Source organism: Sipha flava, unplaced genomic scaffold (genome assembly GCF_003268045.1).
Source record: "Sipha flava isolate LNK unplaced genomic scaffold, YSA_version1 163_pilon_pilon, whole genome shotgun sequence".
Taxonomy (NCBI): domain Eukaryota; kingdom Metazoa; phylum Arthropoda; class Insecta; order Hemiptera; family Aphididae; genus Sipha; species Sipha flava.
The window spans coordinates 316,313-337,136 of record NW_020271821.1 but is presented as its reverse complement, the minus strand read 5'-3'; the positions used below and the strand labels follow the sequence as shown (position 1 = coordinate 337,136).

At 33.8% G+C, this 20,824-nt stretch overlaps 1 protein-coding gene across 1 annotated transcript in view; it reads left to right on the top strand.

Moving 5' to 3' along the window:
• Positions 1-1,881: 1,881 nt before the first annotated feature.
• LOC112679511 (putative uncharacterized protein DDB_G0277255) overlaps positions 1,882-20,824 on the top strand; it is a gene marked incomplete in the record, with an annotated part of 19,768 nt that continues 825 nt past the window's right edge. The window contains 6 exon segments of the mRNA XM_025549337.1: positions 1,882-2,352; positions 2,629-2,773; positions 5,609-5,696; positions 5,798-5,918; positions 11,701-11,925; positions 20,367-20,824. Coding sequence (XP_025405122.1) covers positions 2,641-2,773; positions 5,609-5,696; positions 5,798-5,918; positions 11,701-11,925; positions 20,367-20,824 — 1,025 coding nt within the window.

Below are 20,824 nucleotides of genomic sequence, written 5' to 3'. Positions count from 1 at the left end.
GGGATCGTACGATCTTTACGAAGTACAACTGCTGTGTCTAAAGATTTTTTTAGCAATAAATGTACTAACGTGGCTATTTGAAAACTCTTGATATAATTATTTCGAGTAAAATTCAACGCGAAAAAGAGGTGTTATTCTTAACTTCCTGAAAGTTAAGTTCAACGAACTGTGAGTCTATTTCGCGGACTAATACGCGAATTCATGAAGAACGACGCGCGTAAAGCTGGTTACTAGAGATCAGCCCGGACCGGTAAAAACCTGAACTGGGATCAGATTAGGTCCGGTCCGGACACATACCTTTATACTCATGGTTTAGGTGTGTTCGGGCCTGGGAAGTTGTATAATGGGTTAGGTTTGATTCAATCATAATACATATATTCTTAATATCACTGGTGTAGTTCGGTTCGGTCTTTTGTTCTTTTGATCTGGGTTAAAAATAATTAAATTTTTTTCAATTTATTTCTAATTATTTATAAATAGCATATTATGTTCGTATTTCTTGAAATTACTTTATAAAATACAGTAATTTCACTCTTCATGTATTATCGGTTATTAATATTATTTTTCTCTTGGCGAGAAATTATAAAAATAAATGTTGTTTGCTGTTGAATATACAATATAATACGATATACAGATAATACTGTGAAATTGGAATGTCTAAAATTATTTTATTTTATTTTGTTCGTTCATCGGAGAAGCATCATCGCATCGATATTCGATTGATCCACTCCACCAACATAAAAGTAAGCGTAAGAATTTACTAATTACTAGGGAATTGTTATTTTAAGTTAACAGTTATTAGGCCAATTATTTAGGAAATGTACCTACTACCTATCTCCACACAGCGCGTGCTGTACAATGCAAATCGTCGTAAAATTGATTTAATTTTTTATTAGGCACTTAATATTATAATTAGAGCAAGGGCCAAGGGCTTTAATGTATTTTTATATTCGACATGGTCCGGGTGTTCATTATCAAATAAAAACGGTCTCGGTCCGGGTTGATTTTTTTTTTTTTTTTTAATATAAAAAAAAGACCTGGTCTGATTCGAGCTTTTAAAAAAACTGTGAGCTGGGTTCAAGTCGGTCTGGTCCGGTTAAACAAATTGTCTTAAATATTTGGTCTGGTCCAATCCTATTTTTCCCGGGCTGTTCATTGCTGGTCACACACTACGCGTTTCAGACGCTCGCGTACGCGTTTTAACAACGCAGCGTTTAAACGACGACACACATTACTGTACGGTTTTCTAAAACGCGTACGCCAACGCGTAATGCGCTACCGGAAAACTGTTAGATAATTGTAAATCGTCGACAAAATCGCATTTCCCTACATTCGTTTTATTCTTTTTTTTTTCGATTTTATTTTCATACACATACCCTCATAGTTTCCGTCGATTCCTTACACGACCGTCCGTCGTACCCTACGCACGACGACAGTATCGCGCACGTTCCCCCGACCACTAGCTACCGGTACACCGTCGGACGGTTCGAAAACGCCGGTCGAATACGTTATCGATGTACGATATTTGTACGTTTTTCGAATGCACGTACGTACCCCTCCCCCCTTCCACCTATCACGTTCCCCTATCGTTTTCGTGCGTTTTCGAAACGTTCGTCTTCTCGCGCGACAGCGTTCGTAACGTTTCGTTCGAGCGTCCGAACGTCGCACCGTAACCGGTGCCGAGCGCGGACGATCGCGCGAAAACTTCGTCGGCGGCGGCGGCGGCGGCGGCGCCGTCAAAGGGGGTGCGCGGCAGACACGCTACACAGCGGCGCGGCCGTACGCGCGTGTGTACCTATATAGACGTACAACTCCGTTCGGACGGGATTCCGTGCGGAGCCGAAGTCGCCCGATCAGCGACCCCGGGCGCCGACGGAGGGACATAATCAATGAAACAGACTTTGTGCCGATCTCTCGCGGTATACCCGGAACTTTTCACCTCCGTCGGGGGATACGCGCGCGCGTCCGACCGGCGGCACACGACCAGTGAGCGTCGTCCCGAGCCGCGAACGCACCGCAACCGCACGCGCGCTGCTGCTGTTGTCCGGCGAGAAAATCGTCCCACGAGCGAACAACCGGAAGTCCGTGGTCTTCCGCGCGTATCGCGTTTTTTGTTTTTTTTGTATTTTTTTTTTTTTTTTTGCTCGACGATTAGATTAGATCTCTCGCGAGTCGTCGAATTTTCCCCCCCCCGTCGGCCCCCCCCCCCCCACTGACCATCGTCGAACACGCGACCACTGTTATGGTGTTCAAGCGACACGGGCCTTCACGTTCCAGAGGACCGAACATCACAGGTACGGGCCATAGTGCACGGTGTATACAGTTGATACGGTTTTCCCGACATTCTTACGAGTGAGATCGTGTTCCCGCTGAAAACGACAAAAACAGCCGCCGAGTCCGACCACGATAACGGCAATAACACGTTGATCGAGAACACCTTGATCGTTTGTTTTTTTTTTTTTCGATCAACGGCGATAATATCGCGAAAAACAATCATCGTTACGATGTTGATGCACTGCGTTCCACGTGCGATTTCGTTTCGTTATCGGTCCTTGGCGGTGGCGTCTATCGCTACGGTTTGTGATAGAGTGTAAGTTTGTTTTTGTTTTTGTTTTTCCACGTGCGCAGCGAAAAAGAAATATGAACGGCACGAAAACGGCGCTTGAACACACCGAGATCGTCACCGAGGCGGACTGGGCTCTGGCCGGCATCATCCCGGACGGCATCAACGCCACTGGACTGCTGTCAGAGGACCTGGAGGAATACGCCGGAGGTGAGTGTCCATTAATCGAATACAATGACGCGTGCAAACGTAGAAGCGATACACGTCGCTACTTTCACAGCGGCAACCGACCGTTCCCGTACCGGCTTCTCATTCTCGAACGACGAACGTCCGTCATAATACGCCGTGTGCGGGTCCGTGGGTTTCCACGAGGTGGCTTTGCGATTTCCCGAATCTAACATAACATTACGGTAATTCAAAGAGAGACCGTGTCCGTTTCAAGAGGTCTGTGGAGAATGTAATCAAAGCCGCTCCGATATGGAGAGATACTTGGACGCGCGCGCCAACATAACATAAGCTCTTTTGACGTGTAATCGTTAAACTTATACGCGATGTATTACATTATTAGTGATAAATCAAACTTACCAATTGTTCCAAATACCAAAGCATTGACGTTAATGGAAATCTGGTTTTTATAATATACGTGTATATATTTATATGTGTGTGTGTGTGTGTGTGTGTGTGTGTGTGTGTGTGTGTGTGTGTGTGTGTGTGTGTAAACAATGTATATATATATATATATATATATATCGATTTAATTGTCACGTTTTAAAAGCCGTACTTAACCTTAATGGTCTCAAGAGGGGGAGGGATGTGGAAAAATAAACTATGAGCTATCGAACTTTCCGCCCATTAAGCTTAAAGATAAGCATATTATTATTGTTGAACACCGTTAACGTTATATGTTACACTATTTTATATATTAACTGTATCAAATAATACGTATACCAGTGCAGTCACCGTGTATATTACATAAAGTACGTAGCTCCCGTGCGTCAAAATCGTTTCGTTCGTGTTACCACCGGTCACCTTCGTCGCACATTTTATCTTTATATCTATATTTGTATGTATATTTCCTCTTCGTTTAGCCTATTGTGTTTTATTTACGTACAGATGATAAAAACGCTGTACGAGTACAACATAACCACTTGTATAGTACATGTAACGCAATAACGCGGCATTTGTCACTGGTTGGCCTTGGCGCAACTGAAAAGTATACACTTTATAATACGCAGCACATATAGAGTGTGAAAAATAACGAATCGCGACCATCTGCCGTTGAAAGGAATGGAAAAAAAAATCCATTAGGATTCATTAACTTGGGCGTGTTTCCGACCGTAAAAGGTTCAACGAGTAGGGCAGGAGAATTATAAACGGATAACACAAAAATTGTACGTTTTATGTATCGGTCGTGCCATGTGGTCGTAATATGCACGACCAGTAAGATATCGATCACCGTCGTCGGTGTATAATATTAGGACGAGTCAACGCGTACGTAGTCGGTCAAAGCTATTGTACGGTGCACGAGTGTATAGTCACCGTTATTATCTCCGACCGAGAAGACGAGTATTTTATTTTCACTTCTCTTGCGAATAAAATGAAAAACGCCGCAACTGTAATATTCAAACTATGAGTTTTACACGAACAATTGTTTTCCACATTCGGGCTTGAACTATTTATGACGTTTTCAAAACGAATACTTGAAACGGTTACTGCTTTTGAGCGAAAACGTTTTTTAAGGATTTCTTATCCTATATTATAATCCTACCTCTTAGACGACGAAGCAAACCAATCACGCTGGTTTTCATTTTTATTTCGATGTGCTATACCTGTTATCATTCTTATTTTTGCATTCAACGATTCGCTCTCCGCTTAGTCAAAAAGTTTATGTTGGTTTTTCGTTGTTTCTGTTTAATCAAAAATTCTTATTTTTGCAAAAATAATAATTCCGTTGTCGACGGTGCTAAAATTCTCCCGAGGATTCAGCAAACTTTAAATAAATGTTTATACTTTATGCATCTTATCCGTACCTTATATTCCATTTTTCTCTTATTAAACACACACAAATACGCAAACAATCTTTCCATCATAAATAATAAGCAGCAATAATCTGAGAAATCTCTTTGATAGAATTTTACATTATTTGCATGGTCATGGTTTACTAGAAAAAAACGGGACTCGAAAAATATTTTGTTATTTTAGTAATATTATCCTACATGTAAGGAATTATTTTTTTTTATACTTAACACACATTTTGTACCGTTTTTGAAACATTATTATCATAATGATATATCCATTGTGCGTAATCATATTTCGTCGAGATCACTGTATTTATTTATTCAGTACTTTAAATATGTTTGAATACAATTTTGATAAATTTTTCAGTCATTATTTAACCATTGCGCTCGAAGTATCTTATTTATTAATTTAGACCGGTGGACGTCGGAAGTAAAGGAAACTCCATTATCCCATCATTTTATACTAGTAAAACATCAAGAGCAGTTATAAATTAGAAAAGTTTTTTTTTTTTTGTTTAAATGAACTAGAAAAAAAAACATTGTACTCGTAAAAATATCGAAAAGAATTTCGCGCGGTGCCCATATTGTAGTAATATTACCAAAGTAGAACATTAGTAATTGAAAAAAAAACCATTACTTCGGGTTAATAACTACATACACACTGCGCATCAAGGTAAAAAGTAGAGTCAGCGTACGTGCGCAAAATTAAAAGTACCTGACAACTAACTGTGACGATTATTCGTAGGAAGGTACCATAATGGCTGTTCCGCGTTCAGACAATGATGTTGTACGTTGGTACAATGACGAACAATCGTTGCGGAAGGGGATAGGTTTTAATTGTTGTTTGGAAACTGTCATCGCGTTTCATAATATATTATAATATATATACACACACGTTTTACTTATAGTTAATAATGTATGAAGGCGAATTGGTGAACGGGCATAATCGCGAATGTTACACAACACTAGTGCTATAATAAATATTCAATGACGTCGTTTTCGCATTTATATATGTACATGTTTACAGGTTTGACCGAAATCCAAACGCTGATCTTAGCATGCGTAGCCACCGTCATACCCCTCTTCTTGGGTCTCCTGCTCGTTCTCGGCGTCAGGTGAGTGCAACGTGTTCTTGTTTCGCGTGTTTCCGGTCAAAAAAAAAACCCTCGAATCGTATGATTTTATCCCTCCTCCCGTTTTCTCGCGTATTTTTCAGGATGGTGTGGAAGAAGTACAAAAATCACAATACCGGCAACGGTTATGACAACAACGGACTGCGCCGCGAAGACAGTTGCGATGCCGTCAAAAGCTCGAGCTTCATGCAAAGCGCCGAAGAGGTACCGATACATTATCATTACCCACGTTTTGTAAACATATTTTGTTTAACCGTTACCTAACACCTTAACCTCAACCTTACCTTTAGAGAATAATGACTGATTTCCAACGAATACGTAGCCACCTTCCCCCCCCCTCTTGATCACGAAATGCTGCGGTACATCATCGTCGACGTTAAAACTCGACACGGCGCTCCGTGTAGGCAAATCAGGTGGTCCCGTGCGTTTAGTGGAAACAAGTGCCTGTCAAAAAACGCATTCGTTCCGATTCGTTGCGAGCGCGCACCGGGATTTGAGTGATTGGTACATGTGTCCTTTTGGCATACTTTAACGCGTACTGATGTACACGAAATATCTGTTCACCGTGATGGAAAAGGCGTTTGCGTCTCTCAAACACGATACTGCGGTATTGGTTTAAGATATGTGCTAAGGTGGCGAAAACACGCAGTGACGACTTACGTCTCAGGAGGACTTGTCTGATACATAATATACATCGTTAACAATTAAAATGAGTTAGTTTTCACAACACCGTTTCTTGAAAGTACGAAAGATTCTCGCAATTTACCCTCGGTCCACCGTCAATGACACGTGATGGTTCATTGTTATAAAATTAAATAGGTATATTTTTTTAATCGTCAAATTATGCATTTATAAAAAAATTGTAATTTTTAACGTGGTCTAATTTTCCGAGTTTTGAGCAAAACAGTAAAGTGTTTCTGTGAATTTTTCGGGAAAATTCTAAAGGAACGCTTGAAAAAGGTAGGGGGACTGCGTCTCCTCCACCCTCAGTTTTAGTATTGTTTAAAATGTTATTGTTGATTGCGCCCTAAAAATAACATAACAGTCACAATTAAAATTAAAGTATTTAATTAACCAGTAGATGGACGTTAACGTATAGGGTATGACGTTAACGTCGGATTCAAAAATCCATAAAAATAACGTAAAGGAACTGCCGTTCTTAACGATACGTTTCAAAACAAATCGTGTGCTATTAGTTAACCTATTACTATTATTATTTTTTTAGGTTTTTATTTTTTATAGTAGAAGTACACCTGTCTATATGTTACGAAAAGTTAATTTCTTTAAAAGGGCTTTTGTGCCTTTTTGTAATAATTTTTTATTGCGTAATACTATTAGATAATTAAACGTTTGGAGAAGATGTAACAGTTAATAAAAAGGAAATCATGAAATTGAACAATATTAAAAATGTAAATTACTTATAAAATTATAATATCAGGATAGTTTTCAAAATTATTTTCAATGCAACAGAAATATCTATCTGTTAATTATACTAGACTTTTCAACCATCACAATTTTTCTGCATTTACATTCGTTATATAATAATAATATATAAATATTATGATAATTACCTAAGAATATTTATGGTTTAATAATAAACTCGAAATCAGACTACTGCAATTTTAGTACGAAGTTATTTCTCGGGAAACAACATGCGTTTATATAATATTTTATCATACAACAGTAGACTTAATGTTTGAAACAAACATAACTTTGTCAACATCACTTTGAAGTACGTGGAAAGTTTACGAATAAGTTGAATGTTAGATTATATTAAAATTGTGTACTGAGGTTCCCCAGATATCAGCCATTGAATCATCATCCATCATGCACTCGATGTACGTCGTTATGAATGGACAAGAACGATTCAAAGACATACAAATAACCTTATATTCTCGGGTACTGATAGTTCTCCAAATAATTTTCCCAGTTCTCAGTAGTAATGGTATTACGTAATTTACTCTGATAATGTTTTCTAGTAGTTTTTTTCCTTTTTTTTTTTCCAAAACTTTCGACAAAATTTAAAATTTCTTAGCTCACCAATTGTTGATGTTATCAATGTATGTACGAATAAACATGCGATCGACGATGTTACAGAATTTTTGGACATAATTTAGATGTAGTGGTTTCAAAATATTTATAGACTTGAAATAAATCTATAGACATACGTTCACTGTTTAACGATATGGATTACAGATAGAGACTAATTGGTTCAATATTTTATTAATGTGAATAGAGTATTAACATTGACTTATCGTGGTACCTAAATACAAATAATAATGTTAAATTTATCGGAAATTCGAATAAAATACGAGTATTAAAATGTGTATTAATTTATTGAGCAATATTTACAATTTAATTATGTACCAAAAACGCGGGTTTCGAAGTTTTTCAATTAAATTAATAATCTGTTTTCCACATACGGAAACGATTTTGAAAAATGTTCTGTCATTATTAAAACAAACAGACAGAAATTCATCATAAAAAATATTCAAACTTTATTAGCAACGCAACATTATTTTCGAATAAATATTGCACACAAATTCGGTTAGTAAAAAAAAAAAAAAACATTATTAAAATAAGGCTTTAACTCTCCACATTTTGCATATATGCCTATGTTCGAGAACCAAATTATATTATTACAATATAATTGCGACTCTATCAAAACGATTAATGATTTCGCGAACGCACTCAAAGAATACAATATTTTTTTTAAACCTACAACGGTGAAATGCGTTGTCGAACGTTTCAATGTATGAACGGGAGCTTTCGTCTTCGATTTTTCGTACAGCCAAACACGTCCTGATACATCGAAACGACATACGCAATAGAATATTTATACGTATTATAATATATGATAGCTGATACTCGAATAGAGCCGATCAAGTGAATTCAGTAAGCTCTGTTTTCTGCGTTGTGCCTCTGTATGGCTACAGTGCTTGCGGAACGTTTCCTGTGCAATAGAACCGCAACCGCAAATCTTCAAAGTCGAGTTAGCTCCTCTTAACGTTATCTTTCGTGTGTTCATTAAAAACGTTCGTAAATTTAAAAATTTACCGAGCTTTTATCCGATGATTTTTTATTTTTATTTTTTTTTATCCAACATAAACGTGTAATGGTAATTTTTGTTTTTATTTTCAGACGAGATACACGCGACCCAGGTTAATACCGTATAAACTTTTCCGTACTTTGGACTGTTGTAGATAGTATATTATATATACATAGAGCTGCAAATGCGCGAACGGAAAACTTAATTAAAATAAGAGAGAGAGAGAGACAGACGGAGAAAATGGAAATAAAAAACAAAAAATAATAAAATAAAATCTTCCCGATAAAACCGCGGGGCGGATGAAGTGTTTTCATGTTAAAAAAATGTGCACTGTACACGTACGCGTCGCCTCGGCTTTCGCAAATAGTGTAGCGATCGATCTCCCGTCGATGTTTTTTATACCCTTTTTTCGAACGGAAGAATCGGGACGGCGGAATCTTAATCAAATCGGCGCCCGTTTAATAATTTGATTCGATCGCGCCGAGTCGTTTTGATTTCATTCGACATGCGGTCGACTGTGCGAGCAGCAACGATAAAAATCGCAGCACGGGTTAATCGTATACGCGCGATTCGAAAACAAACGGTCGAACGACCCATGTACCGCATCGTAATGAAGTTATGTTGCAGCACAAGTGATTCGATTAGGTATTTTATTTATCGACAGGTGAACTGTGAAAATCATTGGTTTAACTGCAATCGTGGTTGTTTTTATACATATATCTTCTGTTATTATTCCGTTTTCGGACAGTAAATCAGCGGAAAACGTTTCACACGACATCATGCTTCTCACTTTTCGAAATCGGACACGGACGACGCTGTTTACATTCATGACTTGACGGGTTATTTTTCGATTTTCTCAGCAGTTTTCCTGTCGATCAAAAAAAAAAAAAAAAACGAAAATATATAAAAAAGTACGTTGAATTTTACCCCGCAACCGTTCGTATTTGTGTTTTATAGACATTTTATGCAAAGCTAACTCCAAGCCATTTTATTTATGGCTTAAATATTAAAAGGTTTTTTTATCAATTCAATTTTTTTTCTCATAGTGTCATCTTACCGAATCTCCTGAATCCCACTGGCGGCTATTTTTTCATTATTAATCTACTTGATGTTTAAGCTAGGGTAAATAACTCATATTAAATAGTTTTTTTCTGATCCGAATGATTTCGTTATGAAATAGGAAATATGAATCACTTAAAATCATATTGTTTCGTTACATACTGTATACAGTACATATTTTCTCTATAAAAAAACAACAACGAAAAGTTCATGATGTATGAGTTAAAAATGTAGCTTATCGCATAATATTTCTTTAATATGATATTATCATATCATATCTTTATATTAAACTAACGAGCTATATTAAATATTTTTTACTTATGTAAACGCTTTAAACTTTGTGTTATAATAAAATAATATATATTAACTATGTCCTTAGAATTAGGAAAAAAAATATTTTTATTTAAAAAGCCGACATTTTTCGAACTTTCAAGTCGTAAGCAAATATTTTAATAGTCTACAATATTGGGTCAGTCACTATAAAGTTTATTATAGTATAAACAATTAAAGATCAATAGTCGAAATCATAACATACAATTCAGAGAGTCGCCTTTTTTATTATCAGATTTTCCAATCAAGAAGAAAAATGGTGAACCTACTTTGTATTTTTTTTTTTTTTAATATATTGAAAATATTCAATGGAAATTCCCAATTTTGGTTGTTGTAACTGTATAATGGAATAACATCTTCAAAAATCCCACAATCCATAACGTATACGTTTTTACTCAATAATTCAACTCGTCAAACGAGATGAATATTTAAATACAAAGAAAATCCGCTGACTTATGAAAATATATACTTACTCGTATTATAATATTGAGGACACTGTACTGCATATAATAAATCTTAAACGAGGTTTTTTTTTTCTATTCATTTTAAACTTAAATAAATTATTCTGTGGTTGACGAGCATTTAGTTGGTAGGTTTAAGAAAACAAAATATTCTCAGGCGAAGATGGTAATAAGGGCATGGGTAGTAGCGACAAAAAATATAAAGCTGTTCGTAATTTTTTTATTAATTTGGTAATACGATAGTATCAATCACAAATTAGTTTTTTACAAAAAAAAAAATAAATATATTATCTGTACGCTGTATTCGAACTATTAGACGATATATGACGTCGTTGTAAGATTAGCAAAGAGAGGATGATATTTAAAGATAACAAACCGATCGTATGTAAAATACTTAAGTCAGTATTCGTCATAACGTAGAATGGATTATTATTCCAATAACTACATAGCGCACACAGCAAGTGCTGAAATAATTAATTTCGTCTGGTTTTCAAATACAAAATTATTTTTCGCATCAATAATGACTTTGAAAAAGAAATGCATATTATTGTAAATGATATTTTTCAATAAATGTTTACACTGGTGTGTTTTTGCAGAATTTTGTCGGCGTTAAGAAAATTATATTTAAAAATTAATGAGTTTATATTATTTGATATAATATTATGAAAATGTGATGAAATTTATTTTTTGCTCCGTATAATTAAAACAACCTTTTCTTAACGTTATAATTTATTGCCTTTTCAATTTTTACGTAGTGCGCATTTCAAAATTCGAAAAAACAATTTATTAACTATACAAAAATGATGATTTGAAAATCTGAAAAAAAAAAATTACTTTTCTCAAATCGATTCGTTCACCGTACAAACACGATTCTCAGTCTTCACGCAAATGATGTACGCGGTTTACCATTGTCCTGTACTAAGTCCTGTGATTCCACATATTTTAATATTTACAAATCGTGTCCTAATTGGTTAACCGTATTGTACGGGTGCAATGTCGTCCGACCGTTGTGGTCTTGCACGCGTAGGGATTGTCGATCGTAATGCGAAGTATAAGTACCGTATGTTTTTTTTTTCTTTTAACGCAGCTTAAGACCAGCGAGTCGCAGTACTCCGTCCTGATGCCGGACGACAGTACGGCGTGTTGTTACGCGGCTGCGGACGCGGCCGCATCCCTGCCGCCGCCGCTGCTGTACAACAGCCCGCCCAACAATCGTTTCGGAGACACGAACAAAACGAACCTGAACGGGAGCATTATCACGTTGACTATGAAGAACAACCATCTGATCGTGGAGACCGAGGAGAGAGTGCCGGTAATTAATCACAGTGACAAGTTTGCGTTACCATCTAATGATAATGTATATTATGTATGCATTAATATGTTATTATTATTATCATGCCTTACCGTTGGTGCAGTTATTGGACATAACGTTTTTCTGTACGTGGCACAGTACAAATCAAATGCACCGCGAATAAAAATAAACTCGAAAATTATAGTGGTTTTTGAATTAGAGAACCTTATTGAAAATAAAAATAAAAATTTGTAGTACAACAAACGTGCGACTACTGATAAGAAAAACGAATAAAATAATTCAATAACTTAAGTACCCCTGTACAATATATTTTATTGTGCCGACATAAGTATCGTGTTTTCGATTAGGTTTTAAATAATATCATACAAATTTTCAAAGTATTGATTTTTCTTCTTTTTTTTTTTTTTAGTGTAAGTACATTTTTCAAGTTTGTACATTTTTCTCTCGACTACACAATTTTATTACATACTTTATTTAAAGTATCCTAATTGATAAACTTATAAAATAAGTTGAAATTTCGAGGTAGTTACTCAGAAACAGGATTTAAAAAATGAAATTTTTAAGACTTTGCATAAAATATATGTATAAGCTGTACATGAAATGAAGTGAATCAATGCGACAATACCAAAAGTACAAATAATTAAATTCTATATCCCTAAGTAAAATAATTAATGATTAAAAAGACAAAAATACCAAAAGTGGAATTTTATACATTTTTCGGCCGAAATTAAGTGACTTTGAAACTTTAATTGGAGAAAACGGTAGATAATTATAATAATGGATAAATTATATGTTAATCAAATTGAAAAGTTATTTTCAAGAATATAAGTTGAAACTGACGCGAGTGTATGGTGAATTATATACTGCGTACGTATGTATGCATAATAACTTATCATTAATAAGTAATGGCATGTCGTTTCTAAAACGTTTGGTTTCACTATGCACGTTTGTGACGACTCCTTTAGAATACACGGGGCTTTGTACTTGCACTCTGCAGTGTTCGTTTCGATCGATTTTTGAACGTGTGTCCGTCATTACGTGAGACGGTATTTACAGTAAATGTCGTTGAATCAGAATGAAGTTTGACGTGAATTTCTTAGTTTTATTGCATTCACCATGAAAATGTGTCGCATTACTCGTGAACTCGATCTCCTATTTTAAATAACGGTGTTAAATATTTAACCTGGCGCTCTTCAGCCGACGATCGCTAACTTCAGCGAATTGAACAGCTCTCAGGAGACTTATAATCGGTAGAACCGCGGAAATATCCACTACTCCACAATCTATACTACCTAGTGGATTTATCGTATGTTCAGAATATTTAGTGCTCGATTTCGTATTATGCATCAATTTTCGTATCGACAAGTACCGCTACCAATGTTTACTGTGGAATATAAAATATATCTATTCCATAATATTCTACTCTATTCTATCTTTGCATGAAACATGTTTCATGTTACCGTTTTTTTTCCTCTCATTCGTAACGATTAATAAACCGTTCGATAGATATGGTAACGATATGTACTGTTCTTTTTTTAAGCTTCGACAAAATAAAATATGTTGATTTCAACGAATTGCATAATTGTGCTAGCAATATTATAATTCGATTGCACTTCAATTTGAATTTAACCTGACACTGAACATTCAATTTGGTTGCGATTAAATATGCTCTAAGAAAATGTATACGAGACTAGCATCTATTATATTTATCCCACATGTAGCCACGTGCTGAGAAAAAAATTACCAATATCAATTAATGTTTATTTATGAACTTAAATTAAATTTTGATTAAGAATAAAGATTTATCTGTACCGAATACTATCATTAAAAATGAATAAATAAAACACGTTCTAACAATATTTCTGTTAGTTAAAATAAATAAACCAAAATCAAAAATAAATAATAAAAATAATTCACGCTACGTGACATTTTAGGGTTTGGCGGTGGAGTTTGTTTTTCGATGTAAAAACTTTGTTTAAGCACGTTCAACCCATGCGGTCTTTATATTTTCATCATTAACATAGTACAATATACTTGCATGTATCGGAATAATACGTTTACCGAAAAATACGACAAATGTATCTACATAAGGTGCCATATACCTGTGTCTGATATACTTGTAATATGTGAATTGTTTACCAATGCGTTCCCGCGGTTAGTGTTCCTATAAATATTCTCAAAAATATAAGTTGCGATATTCCTATTGGAATGAAACGACACAATATCATTTTTTTTTCTTTTATCGTAACCCTATCCGGATAATAACCAATAAAAACATTGACTTATGAATGGTATCTAAACAAAGGACATGATTGTAAATCTGAGTTAGATGAGTGTTCGTAGACGACGATATACATTTGAGCCAAAGAGGATCCGTTTTTTTATTTTTTATTTTTAATAAAGCTTACATTTAAATTATTTAAATGTACAAGAAAACCATAACATTCGAAGTGCTCACACCATACTTAAGGCGTTTTTTGCGGAAAGGATATAGTTTAAAAAACATTCATAAGGGATAATCCTTCCATCAAGATTTTAGCATACGAGTACATCAATATTTGTGTTTTGTCACGTCGCTAAGTACACGATATAATATCGTTATCTGAGTGTATAATACTTAATAGTACGTCACAAAAGTTTAATTTTATTTGAATCCCTTCTGGGGAGAAAGGACTAGGGCCGTTGAATAAAATACTATTATAACATATTGCAGTTATTTTCTAGTACTTTTTTGTTTTAGTTGTTTCAAACGAGTTTAACTGATGTACGTTATTCCATAGCTGTTGAGGTTTTATTTTTAATTAGTATACACGCATAATGGTTCAATTCATGTAAGTCCGTTATACGCTTATGTGGTATGTAGATTCGTATCGTAGTTGGTTTATAGGGTTTACGGTTTGTTTATAATTCCTTATCAATCGTACGAAGAGCATAAAAGTTCATTTTGAATTAAAATTTAATTTCAAACACCCGTTGAAACTCGTCTTTTTTAGCCTGTCGCACAATGGGACAAGATTAAAAAAACATGCATAAAACTCATAGAAGCTTAAATATATTTTATGAAGTTAAAATATTTCATTAAATGTTTCATAAAATAAAACAAAAATCATAATACAATCAGAAAAGTTTATTTTTCATTCAATAGATAAACATAAAACATGTGTAAATTATTAACCAGCAAACATCAATAGGTGTTGTTATTATCTTAACATTTTAGCATTTTAATCATTATCTTCTTTATCATTTTTATTTTCATGGTCATCGTCTATGAGCCTTGCTATTTTTTAAAATGTATTTTATATACTAAATAAGATACACACTCAAAAAAACGAAACCATCCATACAAAATTGATTACTAAATTCCAAATTTTCCATTTTCATTAGTTTTATAATCAATACAATTAAAATCCTTACAATTAGTCAGATGTAACATTTTTGGGTAGAAGATATGTTTGCAATCCCATTATAGACTTTTCCATCTATCATTGTTAACGTAAACTTATAACTAACATTGATAATATTTTCATCTAAGCGTATATTACTATTTTCTAAACTTAATATTTGCTTATTTATCCTTTTTTTCTTCTGAGAAAACTACTATTTTTCTTATTGAATGTAATTTTTAAAGGTTTAAAATAATTCAAAATATTTTATTTATTAAAAAAAAATATGTATATACATATAAAACAATGGATTTTAGACAATTCCAAAAAAATTTGTTAAAAAAAAAAAGAGCAAAAAATGTTTTCACTCATTGTAATATAGTTCTTATCCCTAGATCCAACGATTCTTAGCACTCCGCAAAAGGATTTCATGACTATAGTTGGTGAATCAACTTTTATAATATATAAACATTCATAGATATTTAAAATTTGTTTATACTATAAATAAAAACAAATTTTTCAAGTTTTCGTTGAAAATTAAAAAAGAATCTAGAGCTTTAAACATGGTTTAAATAATTAAGGGCGAAAACAGACAAAATTAAAATATGTCGACGTAAATCAAAACACTTACTGGTTTTCGCCATGTAATAATAAAAAATTGACCAATTATGGAACATAATTAAATCTCAAAATTTCCATTGATAATTTAAAACTAATATTATTATTTTTTTTATAAAAATACATTAAAATTTTGTTAAACCATCAATAATTTTAAATGTGAGTAAATATAAAAAACAAACTTGCACCTAACTTAATTAATTTAAAATAATAAACAATAAAAATATTTACACAGTAAAATGCACAGACAAATATGAAACCGTTATTTTAAATAAACCACGGGTCTTGTGAGCTAGTATATTATGAGGTCGGTGTGGAGTGAAATTCGATAATCTAATTTAATCTCATCTAATGACTTGTTGTGATATTCTATAGATAAATAGAAACGTTAATAGTCGATTATAAACTAAGACCATTTAAATTTTTTTTTTAAGTATATGTATACAAATTGTAGGTTTTGCCTCGCTGTACGTCGCGTATTAATCCAATCACAATGATGTTGCAACTAGTTACATGTAATACACCTAGTGCTAAGTGCTGTATTAGCTGTCTCCGTTTAAATCGATACGAAATCGTCATCATTTTTAAGAGCAAATGCAACAGTCGAACATATTCGTCAAATTAAATTTTTTCATCCAGACGATAGTTTTTTTTTTCATTCAAAATAATTAAATTTCTTCAATTTCAAAATATAATATCAGTACCTGATCGTACATCGAAAGTTGGACTTCCATGTAAACTATTTTAGCACAACTCTGAACGCCGATTCAACTGCCCAGCGTTTGGTGGTAAACTGAAAAACAAATTAGGCAATTAAATTGTTTTCGTACCGCAAAATTGGTTTTAAGGCACTTAATCAAATTTAGACGTTTATACAGTTTTTGTGATCCGTAGAAAAAAATAGAACAAGTTCATTAATAATACTGTTCAAACATTACATAATTTTGTTATAACACGTTATATTTTTTTATCTTTACTCCTTATGCTTTCCACGCGCATACGTATCAGCTTTTCGCTCATCCTGGTCACGTTTGGAAGCGTTTAACATAAACACGATGTTTAATCGCCACGTCTATTTTTGTTATTTAATTATTCAAATTTGATTTGAATACAGAATGGACTATCTATAAATTTATAAACAATTTACGAGTACATATCACTTATTTCTATTTACTGCGAAAGTATCGTAGTATTTTACTACTAAGGAAATCATAATTTCTTGTACCAGATCGTATAAACACGATTTACACAATTTTCAGTTTATATACAAATATTTTATTTTTATTTATAAAGTTCAAACAAGAATGATATTTAAAAAAAAAAAAAAGAGTATGAATAATATTATAAGAAAAGAAAAAGTAATCAGCCCGTGTATTATATACACCTACACGTATATCCATTTATTTATGCAGAAGATGAAAGTTTACGAACGTCGAATTTTATTTTGTGTTTGCGCTCACTGCAAATTTATTCGTAAATACTGAATACATATTTCTCGTCATTACATAGTCACTTATCAAATAGTCACATATAAAAATCATTATCCCGCTGTATGAATTTCGTTGTAATAATTTATATGCCAGAAATAATCGTATTATTTCGTTTGATTTCCAACTGAACCATAATATTATATATTTCACAGCAACATAAATAAGTATAAGAATATAATTTCAATTGTCATTTTTTGCGGTATAAATGAATGCACAGTTCTTATCATTTAGCTACTTTAAACTAACGCTGTATGGGGTAACCGGAGAAATATATTAATACATCGAATTAAAATAAAACACACATTACACATATTAAGTATACAGTTTGCCATCTGAGTACCCGATTTACCTTTGCTCACCAGCTAGTCATTAGTAATTTAATGTTAAGAATCGTACGTTAAAACGCCATGGTATAAATCGAAATTCGATGCTGAACGAAACACAGACTGTTCAGATTTATCGAAAAATAATAAACAATTTGTTGAATACAAATATGAACACATTTCTTTTTCTGCTTGCAATTTATCAGAATTTAAACTATTGGGACATTCCAAAAACACCTACTGTTATGTTATAAATTACCATAATATACGTCAATCTGAAAAGCACACATCATGGAAGAACTTATAAAGATTCCTCGCAGTGATCCTAAAATATGTTCACTGTAAAAGTTTAGTGTCTGTACGGCGTACTACTATTATTTTACAAATTTCGTGTTATTCTCGTATTGTGTACTGTATATTCAAAGAATCGCTGTATAAAAAAACGATGGGATTGTATTTCTCATAACGGATGACATTTTTATTTAAATTAAACACTTCGGATTGCTCATTAAAGAATCGTTTAGACACTATGTTAACCCAGTATAAATAATATTAAAACGTACGTTTAAATCGACACACGGAATAGACCTTTTGTTACTGAAATTTTTTTTAAGTACTACTTTTTCTCGTCATTTATATGTTTTGCACAATAAAAGTCATTATTAGTACATCAGCTAAATACTCCGCAAAAATAGCATAGAATAAGAGGAATTAATCACTACTTTCATTGTTTTGGAAAATTTGCTTAAAGTTATAATTCAATAATAATAATAACAATAATAATAATTTTCAAAAATATTTGATTTTTAATGAATCTAAATTCTATCGTTTAAATTGTCTACATAAGCATGTAGGTATAGACTAGAGAAAAAGCAAATATAACACAATAGAAGATAGGGCAATTATAAATTCATTTCTAGATTTAGATTTATCGTTTTATCATAATTACTGGTATTTTGATACTTTTATGAAAAATCTCATTTTTTGAATTAACGTGTCCACGCATTTCATAAAGTGTGAATAAATGTATAATAACTTATAAAACAAATGTATACAATAATAAATGTACAGGAAACCTATTTTCTGTTTTCAAAAAAATATCATAAATATGGTATTTACTATTAGTTTTAATATTTATCAATAAAATATGATATTAATTTTACATAATTTTGCATTTCCTTTTTGTGAGTAAAAAATAAGAAAAACACCCATAGTTACAATGAACTTTTTATCATTATTATCCAGCAATTATATATATTTGTGTACTGAAGGTTTATATAATTTTACAAAGAATATTTTCGGTTTTCGTATATTTTTGGGACACATTAATGTGTTTTACAGATGGTTTACGGTTAAGATTTGTAATGCGAATTCGGGATGAATAGTCGGTATGAACAAAAATCGGTTGCTTTGGCAACTACGATACGGCGCCATTTCAGTTTATTTAAAGCTATACAATATTGAATATTTTTAAAAACATATTCTTTATGTCTAGCGATTTTTACCATAAGAGACAGAATAAATTGTGATTTGATTGTTTTATATGCAAAAATGTCAATTAACGTATATTGGTTTGATCAATAATATTTTCAAAATAAAAATAATTCCATCTCATTTTTAGTCAAGTTATGGCCGTAATATTTATAATCGTGTCGCTGGTTAAATATTATAAAAACGGTAATTTATTTATTGATATCAAATAATGTACAAGTAAATATTTTATTGATAACTACATAAGGAATTTTTCAAATATATAAATAATGTTAATGTTGATCATTGATTTTGATCGTCAAACGAGATAACAATATATAATATTTAAGTGAATAGAGTGAACAATATATAATATTTAAGTGAATAGAGTGAACAATATAAGTAATATAGTAATTACTTATTAGTATTTTTTTTTTTTTTTAAAAAACTCGTAACGTGATGCTAATTTAAAATTAATTTAAAGCCATAGTGACGAGTTCTTAGAAATGTATTTTTTTTTTTTTTTTACATATTTCAGATATCTGTTTACTTTTCAGTAAGAATATTGAACTTCAATGCTTATTTAAAAATAATATTTTTCTCTTACTTCAACAATTCTCATACATTTAAATTCCTATGACAAAAGTCTTCATCAAAAGAAAAATACTACACATTTTTTTTTTTATTCTTAAAATATAGATATTCTAATACTAGAATTGTTTCTCCATTTAGATTAATCTTGGAAAATAAAGTAATCTTTATTTCAGATTTTAGAAAATCAATGATTATGCAGAAATGTTCTATCACTGTTAAACATTCAGATAATCCGTCTAAATCGATATGGTTAATTACTGTACGTGAAATATGTACCGATAAAAAAATAAATAAATAAAAAACAAAGTACCATATATGTTAGACTCGAGACGAACATGATCGACGCGTTTTGAACGTTTCGTCCGCTTGTGCTCATGGTGATTTAAACACGAAACTGTTTCCGACGGGACGATCGGGTGGGTTATAGCCCAACCCCACCCCTCCCCGAACATACTCCGTTTCACGTTCGCGTCGGGTCGCGTACCGGTTCGTCGTACGCGACACGATTGCGATTGCACGTGAAACCGGCGATTAACGTGTGCACGTGTTTGTTGTGTGCGCAGGGCGTGTACGTGGCGGAGACGACGACCAGCGAGTCGGTGGCCGCCGCGGCGGAAGCGGCCGGCAAGTCGGCGGACTACGAGTACGACGACGACGAGTTCGACATGGAGGCCGAGATGCTGCGCCGCGAGTTCCGGGAGGCGTCTCTGCTGGCCAACGGCACCGATTGCGGCGCGACCGCGGCCGTGCTCGAGCCCAGCAGCCAGACCCAAGTGGACCTGACGGCGGACCGTCGGCCGACCGCGGCCGTCAACCAGCTGCAGCCGGCCGCGGCCGACCACTCGAGCGGCGGTTCGTCGTCCGTGGACTCGCGAGCGGCCGAAGCCGCGTACGCTTACGGCAACCAGTCCGAGTACACGACCGAGGATGCCGCGAACAAGCACAAGGTCGTGGTCGCGACGGCCGCGGCCAAGTCCGCGTCACCGGTGTCACCGACCGCGACAGCCAACAACAACAACAA